Source organism: Mobula birostris, chromosome 3, assembly GCF_030028105.1.
Source record: "Mobula birostris isolate sMobBir1 chromosome 3, sMobBir1.hap1, whole genome shotgun sequence".
Lineage (NCBI taxonomy): Eukaryota > Metazoa > Chordata > Chondrichthyes > Myliobatiformes > Myliobatidae > Mobula > Mobula birostris.
The window spans coordinates 208472953-208491399 of NC_092372.1; the positions used below are offsets into that span (position 1 = coordinate 208472953).

The 18447-nt window shown below is 41.6% G+C and overlaps 1 protein-coding gene across 3 annotated transcripts in view; it reads left to right on the forward strand.

The window, feature by feature from the left end:
- Positions 1–18447, forward strand: part of lmbr1 (limb development membrane protein 1) — a 213207-nt gene that overhangs the window by 158911 nt on the left and 35849 nt on the right. The window contains exon 16 of one of the 3 annotated variants that reach the window (XM_072254045.1): positions 11416–11649. The exons of the other annotated variants lie outside the window; for them this stretch is intronic. Within the exon in view, the coding sequence (XP_072110146.1) occupies positions 11416–11420 (5 nt within the window). The 3' untranslated portion in view covers positions 11421–11649. Of the gene's footprint in view, positions 1–11415; positions 11650–18447 lie in introns of those variants that run through there. 3 annotated transcript variants of the gene reach the window in all.

An 18447-nucleotide genomic window follows, 5' to 3' on the forward strand; every position in this document is an offset into this window, starting at 1 on the left:
GATGTTAAATTAACTGGTCTATAGTTGCCGTCTTTTCCCTACGTCCTTTTTTTAAGACGTGGCATGACATTTGCTGTCTTCCAATCTGCCGGGACCTGCCCAGAGTCTAGAGAGTTTTGATAAATGATTGCCAACACGTCTACTATAACCTCCGCCAATTCCCTCAGCACCCCGGGATGCACCCCATCAGGACCAGGACACTTATCTACCTTCAGGCCCTCTAGTTTGCTCATCACTATCTCATTAGTGACAGTGATTTTATCGAGGTCCTCATCTCCCATTTCGTCCATAACATCATTCTTTGGCATATTAGACGTGTCCTCCACCGTGAAGACGGACACAAAATAGTCATTCATTGCCTCAGCCATTTCCTTATCACCCAATATCAATTTCCCCTTCTCGTCTTCCAAGGGACCTACATTAACTTTAGCCACCCACCTAATATATAAACGTTTTTATATATTTATAAAAACTTTTGCTATCTGTTTTTATATTTTGTGCTAATTTACTTTCATACTCTATCTTCTCTTTCCTTATTTCTTGTTTAGTTGTTCTCTTAAAATTTTCCCAATCCTCCAGTCTCTCTAACTACTATTTGCAACTTTGTACACACGAGCTTTTAATTTGATACTATCTTTTATCTCCTTAGTTATCCAAGGCTGGCTCTCCCCACACTTACTGCCCTTACTTTTGAATAGAATATACTTTTGTTGAGCACTGAAAAATCTCTTTGAAAGAATTCCACTGTTCCTCAACTGTCCTACCAAATAGCCTGTGCTCCCAATCCACATTAGCCAACTCCTCCCTCATCCCATTGTAGTCTCCCTTGTTCAAGCATAATACACTAGTTTTAGATCTAACTATTTCATCCTCCATCTGAATGTGAAATTCAATCATACTATGATCACTCTTTCTAAGAGGATCTCTGACTACAAGATTGTTAATCTTACCTGTCTCATTGCACAGGACTAGATCTAAGATAGCATTTTCCCTTGTAGGTTCACTAACATGCTGCTCAAGAAAGCCATTACGGATGTATTCTGTGAAGTCCTCCTCAAGGCTTCCTTGACCAACCTGATTCACCCAATCTATGTGGAAGTTAAAGTCCCCCATGACAACTGCCGTTCCGTTCTTACAAGCCTCAGTTATTTCTTGGTTAGTCACCTCTGCCACTGCAACTTTTGTATTAAGTGGCCTATAGACAACACCCACCAGTGATTTTTGTTTCTCCCTTTACTATTCTTAATCTCTACACAGATGGACTCAACAATCTGCTCCGTAGATCTTCTATCGTCTCTCACAATTGCCCTAATCAAGAGCGCCACTCCACCTGCCTGCCTATGTTTCTGTATTACCTGATACCCTTGGGTATTTAATTCCCAGTCATCTGTACCTTGCAACCAGGTTTCTGTAATTGCCACTAGATCCTAAGTCTTGGTACTGATCTGTGCCACAAGTTCACTAACCTTGTTTCTAATACTACGGGCAGTTAGATAAAGTGCCCTTATACTCATTGTCCTTTTAGAATCTAGTGACTGATGCGATTTTTGCATTTTACTTTTATGAACTCTACTCTTACTTTTTTCTTCACTAACTCTAGCTTTGGGTCTCTGCATTACTTCCCTCTTCTTTTCTGTGTGGGTTTCCCTCCCCCTGCCATATTAGTTTAAAACCTCCCCAACAGCATTAGCAAACAATCTCCCTAGGACATTGATCCCGGCCCTGCTGGGATGTGGACCATCCGGACGGTACTGGTCTCACCTCCCCTAGAAGCGGTTCCAGTGCCCCAAGAATCTGAAACCCTCCCTCCTGCACCCCCACTCAAGCCACATATTCATTCTAGCTATCCTGCTATTCCAACTCTGGCTTGCACGTGGCAGTGGTGATAATCCTGAAATGATTACCTTTGAGGCCCTGCTCTTTAATTTATCTCCTAGCTCCCTAAATTCGGCTTGTAGGACCTCATCCCGCTTTCTTCCGATATCGTTAGTACCTACATGCACCACGACAGCTGGCTGCTCACCCTCCCCTTTCAGAATGCCCTGCAACCTCTCCGAGACATCTCTGACCCTTGCATCCGGGAGGCAACACACCATACGGGAGTCCTCTGTTTGCGGCCACAGAAGCTCCTCTTTATTCCCCTTACCATGGAATCCCCTACCACAACAGCTCCTCCACGCTTTTTCTTGCCCTCATGCGCAGCAGAGCCACCTGTGGTGCCATGATCCTGGCTACTGCTGCCTTCACCTGATGAGCCATCTCCCCCTACAGACTCCAAAGCGGTATATCTGTTTTGGAGGGAGATGACCACAGGAGACTCCTGTACTACCTTCCAGCAACTACTCTTCCTGTTGGTCACCCATTCCCTAGCTTTCCTTAGATCCTTAAACTGCAGTGTGATCAACTCACTAGATGTGCCATCCACAACATTCTCAGCATCTCGGATGCTCCAAAGTGAGTCCATGCGCAGCTCCAGTGCTGCCATGCGGTCTATTAGGAACTGCAGCTGGACACACTTCCTGCACATGTAGTCTTCAGGGACGCTGTCAGCCTTTCTGAGTTCCCGCATGTCACAGGAGGAGCATGGCACGGGTCTGAGCATACCTGCCATGCCAGAGCAACGGATGTTAACGGAAGAGGACCAGGGGAGAAAGGAAAGAGCCCACTGGGGAAGTCGAAGACTGTTATCTGTGAGTCTCTGCGAATCAGTTCTTTGCCAAAGCCCCATTTGAGCCAAAGCCCTCTCACTCTGCTGCCCGCTGTATATGGCAGACTTCTTTTAAACTCTTCCGCTGTCTGCTGGCTGACGTCATGCGCCTGTGAAGTCTTGCCTCTCTTAACCCCAAGTAATAAAATACCTTCTCTCCGAAAATCCCTTCAGACGTTCCACTCTCAGCCTTCTTGCTTAAAAAAGACAAACTAGACTTAACTGAGTAACAAATTATGTACATATTTAAATGAAATACAGAACAAATTAGAACACTACCAATATTACTACTATGTATTAGTTCCTAACAGTTATTGACTGCAGAATTCATACAGTGTACTCTGCTGTGTTCTTTTGATTGTAAATGAACAAATTCAGCGAGACAGAGACAGCTAGTGCAGATAACGGACTACCTTCATTGCTTTCCTATATAAAGTGATGTCAAAAGTCATTGCTTTTTAGCTCTGTGTCGGTCGACCCAAATGAGGAACATAATGCAACCATACACAACTGACGCAATTTAAAAACTGTTCACTCTAAGCATTTGTAGTATCTTACGGCCACAAAAGTGCACAAGATTTTCATCTTCAGTGTAATATTTAAGATGATTGTCAATGCCTTAATTCTTCATAGTTCCTTATGTGCTGAAGTAGTGAAATTGTTTCATTTTCACTACCGACCTAAATGTTTGAAACCATATTGAGCAAAATAGTCCTGAATTATCTTTCTGTTTATTTCTCACAAACTAACCGTGACTAAGAGTCACTGATTTTTGAACACATACGACTGACATTATTTAAAACTTTTTGCTCTTAGTACGGTGTAGTATCAAACAGCCACACAGGTGCATGAAACTGACACTAGTTAGAAACGGTTAGGCAACAACTGTGTGGAGAGCAGGGAAGATTCAGGTATAAAAGGGAGACACTGCCTCGTGGAACGGTCATCGATGGAGTGGTCTGTGTCAGTGGTAGGCTCATTCGGGCTTTGGCGAGGTAAATGGGTAAGTGGACTTTGTTTTTTTTCCTTGCATTTTTTGAGGAATAGAGAGCATGTCTGTAGGTTTAGTACTTTGCTCTGGGTGTCAGATGTGGGAATCCTGGGAATCTTCCAGTCTCCCAGATGGGCGCATCTGTGCCAGGTGCACCAAGATGCAGCTTCTGAGAGACCGTGTTAGGGATCTGGAGCTGCGGCTTGATGGCCTACAGCTTATTAGGGAAAGGGAGCAGGAGAAAGGAAAGGGATAGGAGCTACAAGGAGTTAGTCACCCCCAGGCTGCAGGAGTTGGATAGGTGGATGACTGTCAGGGAAAGGAAGGGAAGAACTCAGATAGTAGAGAGCACCCCTGTGGCCATCCCCCTCAGTAATCGTTATCTCATTTTGGATGTTGTTCAGGGGGGTGACCTGACAGGAATGACCACGGCGATCAGGTCTCTGGCACTGAGCCTGGTTCTGTGGTGCAGAAGGGAGAGAAGATGAGGAATGCGGTAGTCATAGGAGATTCCATAGTGAGGGGAACAGATAGGAGGTTCTGTCAGCCTGATAGAGATACCCGCATGGTGTGTTGCCTCCCAGGTGCCAGGGTACAGGATGCCTCGGATTGGGTGCAGAGTATTCTGAAGGGAGAGGGTGAACAGCCAGAAGTCTTGGTACCAATGACACAGGTAGAAAAGGGGACGAAGTCCTGAAGAGAGGATTCAGTGAGTCGGGTAGGAAGCTGAAAAGCAGGACCTCCAGGGTAGTAATCTCAGGATTGCTTCCAGTGCCACATGTTAATGAGTGCAAAAATAGTATGATCAGGCATATTAATGCATGGCTGAGAGACTGGTGTAGGGGGCAGGGCTTCGGGTTCCTGGATTATTGGGGCCTCTTCCGGGAGAGGTATGACCTGTACAAAAAGGACGGGTTATACCTGAACCCAAAGGGGTCTAATATCCATAGCAAGCAGGCTTAATAGAGCTGTTAAGGAGGGTTGAAACTAATTTGGCAGGGGGATGAGAACCGGAGTGATAGAGCTGAGGAAAGGGAAAACAGAAATAACTCAAAGCTTGCGTGCAACAGAAATGATAGAAAGGACTGGCAGGAAATAAGGCATAATCACAGCTTATGGTATGATTTACAGGGCAATAGAGGCATGGTGCAGTTAAAACAGAAAGCAACAGATACTGGACTGAAAGTGTTATATTTGAATGCACGCAGCAAAGAAATAAAATGGACAATCTTAAAATTCAGCTACAGATTGGCAAGTCTGATGTTGTGGCCATATCTGAAACGGCTAAAGGATGGCTGCCATTGGGAGCTGAACGTCCAAGGATATATGGTGTGTTGGAAAGAAAGGTTAGTAGGCAGAGGGGGTGGTGTGGCCCTGTGTATAAGAAATAATATTAAATCATTAGAAAGAGATGTCATAGGATCGGAAAGTGTAGAGTCTCTATGGGTTGCGTAAAGAAACGGCGAGGGTAGAAGGACTGTAGTGGCAGTTGTATATAGTCCTCCAAACTGAACAGGTGCTTTGGATCTGTCTTCACTAGGGAAGACACAAACAACCTCCCAGATGTAATAGTGGCCAGAGGACCTAGGGTAACAGAGGAACTGAAGGAAATTCACATCAGGCAGAAAATGGTGTTGGGTAAACTGATGGAACTGAAGGCTGATAAATCCCCAGGGCCTAATGGTCTGCATCCCAGGGTACTTAAGGAGGGTGCTGTAGAAATCGTGGACACATTGGTAATCATTTTCCAATGTTCTATAGATTCAGAATCAGTTCCTGAGGATTGGAGTGTAGCTAATGTTATCCCACTTTTTAAAAAAGGAGGGAGAGAGAAAACAGGCAATTATAGACCAGTTAGTCTGACATCAGTGGTGGGGAAGATGCTGGCCTCAATTATAAACGATGAAATAGTGGCATATTTGGATAGCAGTAGCAGGGTAGGTCAGCATGGATTTACGAAGGGGAAATCATGCTTGACTAGTCTTCTGGAATTTTTCGAGAATGTAACTATGAAAATGGACATGGGAAAGCCAGTGGATGCAGTGTACATGGACTTTCAGAAAGCCTTTGATAAGGTCCCACATAGGAGGCCAGTGGGCAAAATTGGAGCAAATGGTATTGGGAGTAGGGTACTGACATGGATAGAAAATTGGTTGGCAGACAGGAAACAGAGTAGGGATTAATGGGTCCTTTTCAGAATGACAGGCAGTGACTAGTGGGGTACGCAAGGCTCAGTGCTGGGACTGCAGCTATTTACAATATATATTAGTGATTTAGATGAGGGAATTAAAAGTAATATTAGCAAATTTGCAGATGACACAAAGCTGGGTGGCAGGGTGAAATGTGAGAAGGATATTATGAGAATGCAGGGAGACTTGGACAGGTTGGGTGAGTGGGCAGATGCATGGCAGATGCAGTTTAATGTGGATAAATGTGAGGTTATCCACTTTGGTGGCAAAAATAGGAAGGCAGATTACTATCTGAATGGTGTCAAGTTAGGAAAAGGGGAAGAACAATGAAATCTAGGTGTTCTTGTTCATCAGTTACTGAAAGTAAGCATGCAGGTACAGCAGACAGTGAAGAAAGCTATGAAGCATTTTGGCCTTCATAACAAGGGGAGTTGAGTATAGGAGCAAAGAGGTCTTTCTGCAGTTGTACAGGGCCCTGGTGAGATCACACCTGGAGTATTGTGTACAGTATTGGTCTCCAAATTTGAGGAAGGACATTCTAGCTATTGAGGGAGTGTAGTGTAGGTTCACGAGGTTAATTCCCAGAATGGCGGGACTGTCATAGATTGGAGCAACTGGGCTTGTATACACTGGAATTTAGAAGGATGAGAGGGGATCTGATTGAAACATATCAGATTAATAAGGGATTGGACACGCTGGAGGCAGGAAACATATTCCCAATGTTGGGGGAGTCCAGAACCAGAGGCCACAGTTTAAGAATAAGGGATGGACCATTTACAATGGAGTGAGGAAGAACTTTTTCACACAGAGGGTTGTGGTCTTGTGGAATGCACTGCCTTGGAAGGCAGTGGAGGCCAATTCTCTGGATTCTTTCAAGAAAGAGTTAGATAGAGCTCTTAAAGGTAGTGGAGTGAAGGGATATGGGGAGAAGGCAGGAAAAGGGTACTGATTGTGGATGATCAGCCATGATCACAGTGAATGGTGGTGCTGACTCGAAGGGCTGAATGGCTTACTCCTGCACCTATTGTCTATTGTCAAACAGCAGCTGGGATGTAGTTTGCAAATTACCACGGGATGTAGAAGAGGCGTGTCAGAAGTACAATTTCATGATAATCATTGGGGATTTTAACATGAAAGTGGATTGGGAAAACCAGGCCAGTACTGGACCTCAAGAGAGAGAATTTATAGAATGTCTAAGGGATGGCTTTTTAGAACAGCTTGTTGTTGAGCTCACTAGGGGATCGGCTGTGCTGGATTGGGTGTTGTGCAATGATCCTGAGGTGATAAGAGAGCTTAAGGTTAAGCAACCCTTAAGAAACAGTGATCACAATATGATTGAGTTCACTTTGAAATTTGAGAAGGAGAACTAAATTCCAATGTGTCGGTATTTCAGTGGAATAAAGGAAATTACAATGGCACAAGAGGAGAACTGGCCAAAGTTGACAGGAAGTGGACTCTAGCAGGAAGAACAGCAGAGCAGCAATGGCTGGAGTTACTGCGAAAAAGGAGGGAAGTGCAAGACAGATATATTCCAACTAAGAAGGTCATTAGGAAGGAAAAGATGAATTATGAAAGGAAGCTGACAACTAATATCAAAAAAAATACTTTAAGTATATAAAGGGTAAAAGAGAGTTGAGGGTAGATATAGGACCAATAGAAAATGATGCTGGTGATATTGTAATGAGAGATGCGGAGATAGCAGAGGAACTGAATGCGTATTTTGTATCAATCTTCACAGTGGAAGACATCTGCAGTATACTGGACATTCAAGAGTGTCAGGGAAGTGATGTATGTGCAGTGAAAATTATGACTGAGAAGGTGCTCAAGAAGCTTAATGGTCTGAGGGTGGATAAATCTCCTGGACCTGGTGGAATGCACCCTTAGGTTCTGAAGGAAGTAGCTGGAGAGACTGCAGAGGCATTAACAATGATCTTTCAGGAATCGATAGATTCTGGCATTGTACCGGATGACTGGAAAATTGCAAATGTTACTCCGCTATTAAGAAGGGTGGGAGGCAGCAGAAAGAAAACTATAGACCTGTTAGCCTGACATCAGTGGTTGGGAAGTTGTTGGAATCGATTGTTAGGGATGAGATTACAGTGTACCTGGAGGCACATGGCAAGATAGGCCAAAGCCAGCATGGTTTCCTGAAAGAAAAATCCTGCCTGACTAACCTACTGCAATTTTTTTTTTGAGGAAATTACAAGCAGTGTAGACAAAGGAGATGCAGTAGATGTGGTGTACTTGGATTTTCAGAAGGCCTTTGACAAGGTGCCACACATGAGGCTGCTTCGCAAGAGCCCATGGAATTAAAGGGAAGTTACTAGTATGGGCGGAGCATTGGCTGGTTGACAGTTGGAGTAAAGGGATGCTATTCTCGCTGGCTGCTGGTTACCAGTGGAGTTCCACAGGGGTCGATGTTGGGACCGCTGCTTTTCACGATGATTTGGACTGTGGGATTAATGTATTTGTGGCTAAATTTGTGATGATACAAAGATAGGTGGAGGAACAGGTAGTGTTGAGGAAACAGCGAGCCTACAGAGAGACTTAGATTGTGTAGGGGAATGGGCAAAGAAGTGGCAAATGCAATACAATGTTGGAAGGTGTATGGTCATACACTTTAGTAGAAGAAATAAATGGGCAGACTATTATTTAGATGGGGAGAGAATTCAAAATACAGAGATGCGAAGAGACTTGGGAGACCTTGTGCAGGATGCCCTAAAGGTTAATCTCCAGGTTGAGTCGGTGGTGAAGAAGGCGAATGCAATGTTGACATTCATTTCTGGAGGTATGGAATATAAGAGCAGGGATGTGATGTTGAGGCTCTATAAGGCTTTCTTGAGACCACACTTGGAGTATTGTGTGCAGTTTTGGGCTCCTTATTTTAGAAAGGATATACCGTCATTAGAAAGGGTTCGGAGGAATATTCACGAGAATGATTCCAGGAATGAAAGGGTCACTGTATAAGGAACATCTGGCAGCTCTTGGGCTGTATTCCCTGGAGTTCAGGAGGATGAAGGGGGATTTCATAGTAACATTCCAAATGTTAAAAGGCCTGAAAAGATTAGATATGGCAAAGTTATTTCCCATGGTAGGGGATTCTAGGACAAGAGGGCACTACTTCAGGATTGAAGGACATCCATTTAGAACAGAGATGTGCAGAAATCACTTCAGTCAGAGGGTGGTAAATCTGTGAAATTTTTTGCCATGAGCGGCTGTGGAGGCCAAGTCATTGGGTGCATTTAAGGCAAAGATAGATAGGGTCTTGGTTAGCCAGGATTTCAAGGGGTATGGGGAGAAGGCAGGGGAGTGGGGATGACTGGAAGAATTGTATCAGCCCATAATTGAATGGCAGAGCCTACTCAGTGGGCCGAATGGCCTACTTCTGCTCCTATATCTTATGGTTTATAGTCTCCTGTCCCAAATAAGTGGCATAGTTCCCCAAACAAAAGAAGGGAATCCTGGCTATTCTCTTGATCAGATTTTGTTCTTTAAGAGTTGTCTCAAATAAGAGGTTGCCCTGATTAACCGAAAGCCCAATTAACTGGAATCTTAATCCGCTGTCTGATTTTACGGCGAGGAACTAGAATGTTTTAATTTTTCTCTATTCAACAACTAATACTTTTCTGGAAGAGAATTTGATACTTGTTTAATAAAAAGAAACTGTGGAGGAAAGGGGAAAAAGCAAGTTAGTGGGAGTAAACCAGGTTAACTTGTGGAGAAAGTACACGAATGAATGATTTGAACTAAATGTCTTTTGCTGTGCCGACTCCTCTATCTTGGGTGGCTCTTTGTCTTCAGTGGATAAATAGAGTATGTCATACATAATCGGCTAGCCAAAGAATGGTCTACTTATTTTATTCCATAGACAGTTTTATGTGTGGAGCAATATTTGACTTGGATGGTAGAGCAACTGAAGCAAGGTTTATTAGAGTTTCAAAAAATGCTAGGCAAACACTGTAGGAACGTTTCAAAGTGCTGTAGTAATGATCAGGGAATGATTCAAGTCTGAACTTTGGAACTATGCAAATTTTGATCTTATTAAATGTTCTGGATTTGTGGTTTACTTCCGAGCAATAGCTAAGTTGTCAACAATTTTCTTCTCAGTTTTATGCAGGGAATGGTTCTTTTACAGAAACTAAGTTACAAGGTTGGACCAAATGGCAACTTTCTGTGCTGTAATGATCATTGGGTCACTTCCTCATGATTAACTGTACTCTGTGTTTGTGTTGTCTCTGGTTCCTCTCCGTCTGTGTTTACATGATCCACTTGTTTAGGGGAGTGAATGCACAAATGTAGTTCTGTATTCCCCTGAAACAAAATCCAAAATTTCCACATGGGTTAGAATTCAAAAGTATTGGAAGAGTATCATCAATTGATATAATGAGCTGCCCTCTACAATATTGTTTCTGAGATTGCTCCCTTTTTCTTTAACTGCTATTTGCCCTCCACCATATCTGACAGGGTTTTCAACGACTTCTGTTCTATCTCTTGCATTTGTACTCTCATCCCTGCAGTTTCCACCCAGGGCATGAGTTATGTTTCTCTTGTTCTCTTTTCTTGCCCTTTAGCTCCCACATTCACAGATCATCTTTCATAATTTCCATCAAATTCACATGACACCACTACAGACACATCTCCACTCTCCTTTTTGAAGGCACTTTTCCTTCTACTTTCAATCGTTCCCATACTCACTTTCACCACTTCTTGCTTCCCATCTCACAGTATCTTCCAATGCATCGCAGGATATGTCGCACTTTTCTTTCATCTCTTGCCCACCAAGCAGGACTCCAGGCATGCCTTCCAAGTGAAACAATAAATTCACTTGTACTACTTTCAATTTGGCTGTACTGCATTCATGCTCCTGACAAAAGGAATATTTGGCGACAACTATGGGGAACACCTCTGGTCAGTTAACAAAAGTGCCTTAAGTTTCCACTTGCCAGTCACTTTTATTCTCATCTCCACTCCTACTTTGACCTCTCTGTTATGGCCTCCTGTGCTGTTCAAAATATGTCCAGCTCAACGAACACTGTCTCACTTTCTTGCCAGGCAGTCAGAGCTCGATATTGAATTTAACAATTCCAGATAATGAGCCTTTCCAGTTTATATCCAACAGGTCAGCTCAGGTCTGTGTCATCAACTTTTCTCTCAAATATGCTAGCTGACCTGCTGGGTACTTTGAGCATTCTCATTTCAGATTTCTAGCAGCTGTCATATTTTGTATCTGTTTCACAAGTCTTTATTTCTCTCTTATCCACCTCCTCCTTCTACTTAGTTTTCCATTTGATCAGTCATTATTAACAAGTTTTCACCATCCTCTCACTGGCAACACTTGTCCTGTATTCAGTCTTTTATCCCGGTCAGGCAGATCCCAGTCAGTTCAGATTGGCAACAACATCTCCGCAATCTTCGTTAGCACAGGTGCACTACAAACCTCCTGCTCTACTCGCTTTATACTTATGATTGTGAGGGTAAGCACAGCTCCAATGCCATATTCAAGTTTGCAGATTTCATCACTTTCTTAGGCTGAATCAAAGGTGGTGACGAATCAACATATAGGAGGAAGACTGAAAATTTGACTGGGTGGTACTACAACAACACCTCTTACTCAATGTCAGCAAGACTAAGGAGCTGATTATTAACTTCAGGAGGAGGAAACCAGAGGTCCATGAGCCAATCTTCATCCGTGGATCAGAAGTGGAGAGGGTCAGCAACTTAAAATTCCTCGTTATCATTTCAGAGGACCTATCCTGGATGCACCATACAAGTGCAATTGTGAAGAAAGCGCAGTAGTGCCTCTACTTCCTTTAGAGTTTGTGAAGATTCGGCATGTCATCTGAAACCTTGACAAACTTCTATAGATGTGCAGTGGAGCGTACTTTGACTGATCTATTTTGACATCACAGCCTGGTATGGAAACACCAATGCCCTTGAACGGAAAGTCTTACAAAAAGTAGTGGATACTGCCCAGACCATCATGGAAAAAACCCTCCCCTCTATTGAGCACATCTATACTGGGTGTTGTTGCAGGAAAGCAGTATCCATCATCAGTGACCCCCCCACCGCCCAAGTCATGCTTTCTTCTTGCTACTGCCATCAGGAAGAAGGTACAGGAGCCTCAGGACTTACACAACCAGGTTCAGGAACAGTTATTACCCCTCAAACATCAGGCTCTTGAATCAAAGGGGATGATTTCACTCAACTTCACTTGCCCCATCACTGAAGTATTCCCACAACCTATGGACTCACATTCAAGGACACTTCATTTCTTATTGGGTATGCTCAGAAGAAAATTATCCTCGGGGTTGTACAGTGGCATGCAAAAGTTTGGGCACCCCTGGTCAAAATTTCTGTTACTGTGAATAGCTAAGTGAGTAAAAGATGAACTGATTTCCAAAAGGCATAAAGTTAAAGATGACACATTTCTTTAATATTTTAAGCAAGAAAAATTTTATTTCCATCTTTTACAGTTTCAAAATAACAAAAAAGGAAAAGGGCCCTAAGCAAAAGATTGGGCAGCCTGCATGGCTGTACTTAGTAACACCCCCTTTGGCAAGTGCCTTGTAAATGCTTTTTGTAGCCAGCTAAGAGTCTTTCAATTCTTGTTTGGGGGATTTTTGCCCATTCTTCCTTGCAAAAGGCTTCTAGTTCTGTGAGATTCTTGGGTTGTCTTGCATGCACTGCTCTTTTGAGGTCTATCCACAGATTTTCGATGATGTTTAGGTCAGGGGACTGTGAGGGCCATGGCAAAACCTTCAGCTTGCACCTCTTGAGGTAGTCCACCTTATCTGTGTTTTTAAAAAAAAAACAACTTAACCCTGACATCTCCTCTGCACCTACTTTCAAGTGCACGTAGAGAAGATATGCGGGGATATTGCTTGGACTGGAGGGGATAAGTTTTGGAGAGAGATTTGGGCTTTATTCATTGGAGCATAGGAGAATGAGGGACAATCTTGTAAAGGTGTATAAAACCACTGTGCTGACCTAGAAATATATCACTGTTTCTTCACGATTGCTGGAATTCCCTGTCTAACACCATTGTAGGCTTACTGACACCTCAGTGACTGCAGCGATTCAAAAAGGCTGACTTGCCACCACCACCTCAAAGTTAACTAGTGATGGGCAATTAAATGTTGAAACAGCATGTGAAGCCGACATCCCCCGAATAAGTAATAAAATAAAAGTCTCTGTCTCAGATAAATGAGCAATATAGAGGCTGATAGGAAATTTCCCAAATTGAAATGGTATGGAATTTTTATCAGCTGGATAGGTGGGCAGAGTAATAGCACGTGGAGTTTAATTCAGTAAAGTGCAAAGTATTGAATTGTCCCTCATTCTCCTATGCTCCAATGAATAAAGTCCAAATCTCTCTCCAAAACTTATCCCCTCCAGTCCAAGCAATATCCCCGCATATCTTCTCTACGTGCCTTCCAGCTTAAACCTAAAAGAATTCTCATCTTGTCTGCTACAATGCCTGTCGTCTTCTCTTTCTAGCCTCAATTACTTTCAACCAGTTGTGCTCAGAAAATGAGCTTTTACACCACACAATAGCCAAAAACCTGGTAACCAAAAGTACTTCAGTTAAAATTACATTTAATCATCTTTTTGTGGAGATGCACTAAATTTATACTTGTAAAACTTGCCTTTTTCTGCTTGTACCAGCCAAAATTTCAAAGTTTGTAGCATCTCATGATATTGTATGTATAACATGTTCATTGCTGCCCTTCTCATGGTCTGCTGTTGAAAACTACCCACATCAGCGAATTTTGATCTGGTGGAGTACACTAGTATAATAATAGCTTTATATCTTTTCTCTACTTCCAGAATTTGTTTCTGTTGACTTAAGTGGAAGGGAAATTGTATGAATGCATGTTAAATACTACATGATGCATTTTATGTTACAATTATTTTAGGCTGTATCAATAAAGTAAATCAAGAAAGCAGGTTCTGATGGAATTCAGCAGGTCAGTTGCGTTTTGGATATGGAGGGAAATCTCTTAAGATTTCCCTCGGAATATTGATTTAAATAATTACTTTGTATGACAAATTTTCATTTTTAACCCTGTTATTACTAATAGGCAAAGAAGCATGTACTCTGCTTTTAGCTATCCCCATCAACCCATTTGTATATGCTATATCAGAGATATTTGCGTTTTCTGCATATTCCTCCATTGCCTTCTCTGCTTATGGAAACTGAACGTTTCTTTCTCTCTCTAAGTTTCTGACAAAGGGCTTGGGACCTAAAACTTCGACTGTTCCTCTTTTCACAGATGCAACCTGATCTGCTGAGCTTTTCCGGCTTTTTCTGTTTATATTTTATGCAAAGCAATTTGGCGTATTTTTCTAAACTGGCAGGTTGAAGCGTTCTGCTTAAATTTTATTTTAGTCAAATGGAGATGGAAAGTTAACTATTCCCTCTGCTTTGTTATACAAAGAAAGCTAATGTAAACAAGGTCAACCTTGACAGATTGCTGTTCAGAAGTGCCTCATGTAAACAATGCATGGAATTCATGATTAAAAGTAAAAATTTAAATAATCTAAATAACACAAGAATGTGTGATTTTTGAATTGTGAGGTGGATAGTCTTGGGCTACAGGAAGTTATTGGGCAGACCAATGACAGAGGAAACTTAAACCTTTAAAAGCGCAAGGAGATGCACTTTGAAAGGCTGTATAAGGATGGGGCAGACACATTGAATGGAAGGACCCCTACGCTGTAATGAAGAACAGAGGTGGGATGATGTACAAGCCCAATGATTCCTGAAAGAGGCAGCCTGGATAGATAGGGCAGTAAAAAAGCAGACAGGATATTGCCTTTCATTAGCTGGATCATAAAATATAAAAGTAGAGAAGTTGCGATACTGCTTTATAAAAGATTGGTAAGACCACATTTGGAATATAGTGTGCAGTTTTGCCGTAGTAGGGGAAGAACATGACTGACCTGGAGAGGGTGTAGAGGAGATTCACTAGGATGATCCTTGGTGGGGTATATTTTGGTTATGATTAGAGACCGGATAGGCTGGGTTGTTTTCCTTGGAGTGGAGCTGGCTGCCAAACCTCTTGATAGAGATGTTCAAAAACATGAGGGGTATAGTTAGGGTACAGAGTAGGAAACTTTTCCCTTGTAAACAGGACTTAAGGACAGGAGTAAGGGGTTCAGAGGAGATACAAGGAAGATAGGATGGCTTGAATTTGAAATGTCCTGCCTGAGTGGGTAGTGGAGGCAAAAACTGACAATATCTAAGAAATAGCTAAATGCACATGAATTGCCAAAGCAAAGAAACCTACAGACCAAGTGCTGGTAAATTGGATCAGTATAGATGAGTACAGTGCTCAACATGGACATTGTGAGGTTATCATCCTGTTTTTGTCCTCGTGACTATATCATTTTCATGTGATTCATGGCTTACTTTTGGGCACTATAATTACTTTTGCCCTAAATTTATCTGAATAGATTCATTTATTATAGAGGGAGATTAGGAAGCATTTATGTTCATTACAATGACATCACTGGTGATGTCCTCCTGTATTAACCAATCTGTTGATGTCACTGTTATTTTATAAATTGCTTGTTCCTTTAATGGCGTGTCTGGCAGCACACAAGTAAACACATGATTTATTCTTAGGATCTGTTGAAACCAAATCTCTTTTGAAATGGAACCTCCTTCTCTACTGATTGCCCAAGGTCTTTTGGGAATTCAATTTGTTTATTGCTGGTGGTTGAGGTTCCAGAATGCGGCACTATCCTTGCATTGGCCTGAACTACTCTCACCTAGATTTTAAATATAGTTGGGATATATGTGGAAAAATGCAGAGTTATGGAATGGGACCTGTTTGACTGTTGGGTCAAAATTTATTGCTGAAATTGAATTGACAATGGTTTCATTTTGTATCTTACTGCACTACTTCTCTAAACTTGAAATGCTTAATATTGATGTAGTTCTGATGCAGGGTTTTGACGCAAAACATCAACAATTCCTGACTCTCCACAGATGCTGCTAGACCGACTGAGTTCCTAAAGCAAAATTGTTATCCATGTTCTGGTATCTGCAGTCCTGCATGTCTCCAATGTTTAGTATTTAATAGAGGGAAATTGAAAATATTTTGAAACTAATATTGGTCAAACTGGCGAATGTCCAAAATATAGAAATTAAAACAAAATGTACATGTGTATAAAAATGTGTTCTATGCCAGGAAGTATAATTTATTGTATATAATGAGTTATCACAGATGAGATTCTATTTTGAAGATTTTTATGGATGATTACAGAGTCTTTTTCATTGTGATCAAATCTTGACATGGAAAGAAAACTGCTTGGTCTAATGAAGATTGGTAAACATCCAAGTCAAATTTTTATTTAAAGTAATTTGCATGTGAGGCTTTGTACCATAGCACATGCTGTGACTAAGAAGTTAGTATGTTGGCAAAAATCAGCCATCTCTAAGTGAAAGAATGAGTTTCCTGAATCGTTTACTATAGGGATTTATGTAAAGAATAGAAGGGGGAAAAAAGGAAGTGATTGAACAATTTAAAGTTCTGCCACCAAATGCACGGACACAGCTGTCCAAACAAGATTAATGGGACGTATTAGAGTACAGTGATTCAAGCAGTGCTTCAGAAAATATCAAGATGCATCATTTTGTAGGTTATGCTGAGTGGCATTCAATAGATGAAAAGAAATAAATGCATTTAGCAAATTCAAAGGTTGCGACACAATACGCAAAACAGTGTGGAGATTGAAAAGATTCCAGACGGGTGTAGTTTTGATTGTTAAATGAGGGAAAATTGTGTTTTATCTTGAGAAAGGTGAAAGATCATTGAGTTGTAAACCATCTAAATTAGAAGCAATAAAGGAGGAAAAGAGTAAATATGAGGGAAGTGATTATGCATTGCCATATTTGAATTCTCTAAGTAATGGCTCTAGGTGGGAGGAGAGTGAGAAAGCTAAATAATTGCATGCTTTTGGGGTCCTGGTCTATAATGATTCAAAAACTCTTGATTTCAAATGATGGGAAATTTATAGATGAGGAAAGAAATTGTATAATTATGTATTCGTATTCATAATTTGATGTTGTATGGGGAAAATGGCAAAGTCTATTGCAGGGTACCTAGAAAGTCATAAAATAGTAGAATGAGCACAGCTGTTGAAAGAGAAATGGTGTTAAGAGTTCTGTGAGGCAGTACATAGAGAGGTATATATGTGGGAACCAGAGGAAGAATTGTATTTGGATTTTCAGAAAGCAGTTGCTGAGATGCCTTAGAAAAGATTATTTGATCAGAATGAGTGGCTATCAGGCTAAGGTATTGGATTGGTCGTTGAAGACAAAGGAGTAATTAACAGAAATAAAAACTGGGCAATCTGTGTTGAGAGAAGAGGTCTTAACATTTCCGGTCAATGAAAAGTCATCAATCTGAAATGTTAAATGTTCCACATTCTACAGATGCTGCCTGACATGCTAAGCATCTTCTGCTTTGATTTCAGATTTCTAGATTTGTAGTATTTTGCCAAAATGATGAAGCTAGTCATTTTTATCAAGTTGTAATTAATGGAGTTATGCAAAGAAGAGTCAATGTACATTACTTACTTAGACTTTCAGAAGGCCTTGGACATGATGCCACACATGAGGCTGCTAAAAGGTAACAGCCTGTGTTGTTAGAGGTGAGGTACTTGTGTGGATGGAAGGTTAGCTGATTGACAGAAGTCAGAGAGTGGGGATAAGGGGTTCCTTTTCATGTTGGCTGCCAGTGACTAGTAGAGTTCTACGGGGATCAATGCTGGGATTACAACTTTTCATGTTATACACTACATTAATAATCTAGATGAAGGAACTGATGGCATTGTGGCCAAGTTTGTGGATGATGCAAAGACAGGTGGAGGAATGGGTAATCTTGTCGAGGCAGGGAGTCTGTAAAGGGATTTTGACAAATTGCGAAAGTGGACCAAGAAGTGGCAGATGGAATTACAGCATAGGGAAGTGTGCAGTTATGAACTTTGGGGAGAGAATTCAAAAATCTTAAATACAGAGGGAAGTCCTAGATTGGGAACCTGAAAACTACCAGATACTGAAATGCTTGGATATGGAGAAGATATTTCCATGAGTAGGAGAATTTAGGATCTGAGGGGACAGCCTCAAATTAAACAGACCTACTTTTAAAACTGAGATGAGGTGGGAATTCTTTAACCCGAGGGCAGTGAATCCCTGGAATTTATTGTCACAGGTCTGTGGAGGCCGTAATTGAGTGTATTTAAGGCAGAGATCAATAGGTTCTTGAGTAGTAAGTGGTTTAAGGGTTACAAGTAGAAGGTAAGAGAATGAGTTTGAAAAATATTGGCTATGATTGAAGGATAAAGCAGACCTGATTGGCCAAATAGCCTAAATTCTTCTCCTCCAATTTGTTTAAAGTGGGGAAAAAAAACTACAAATGCTGAAATCAAAATGCAAAATGCCCGCAGCATTCAGTTGGTTAGCAGGATTAGTGGAAAGAAAATTAGTTAATGTTTCGGGTCTGTATTAAACCGATCGGGACTTCATGGTTTGTATATAATCTTTATCAGTG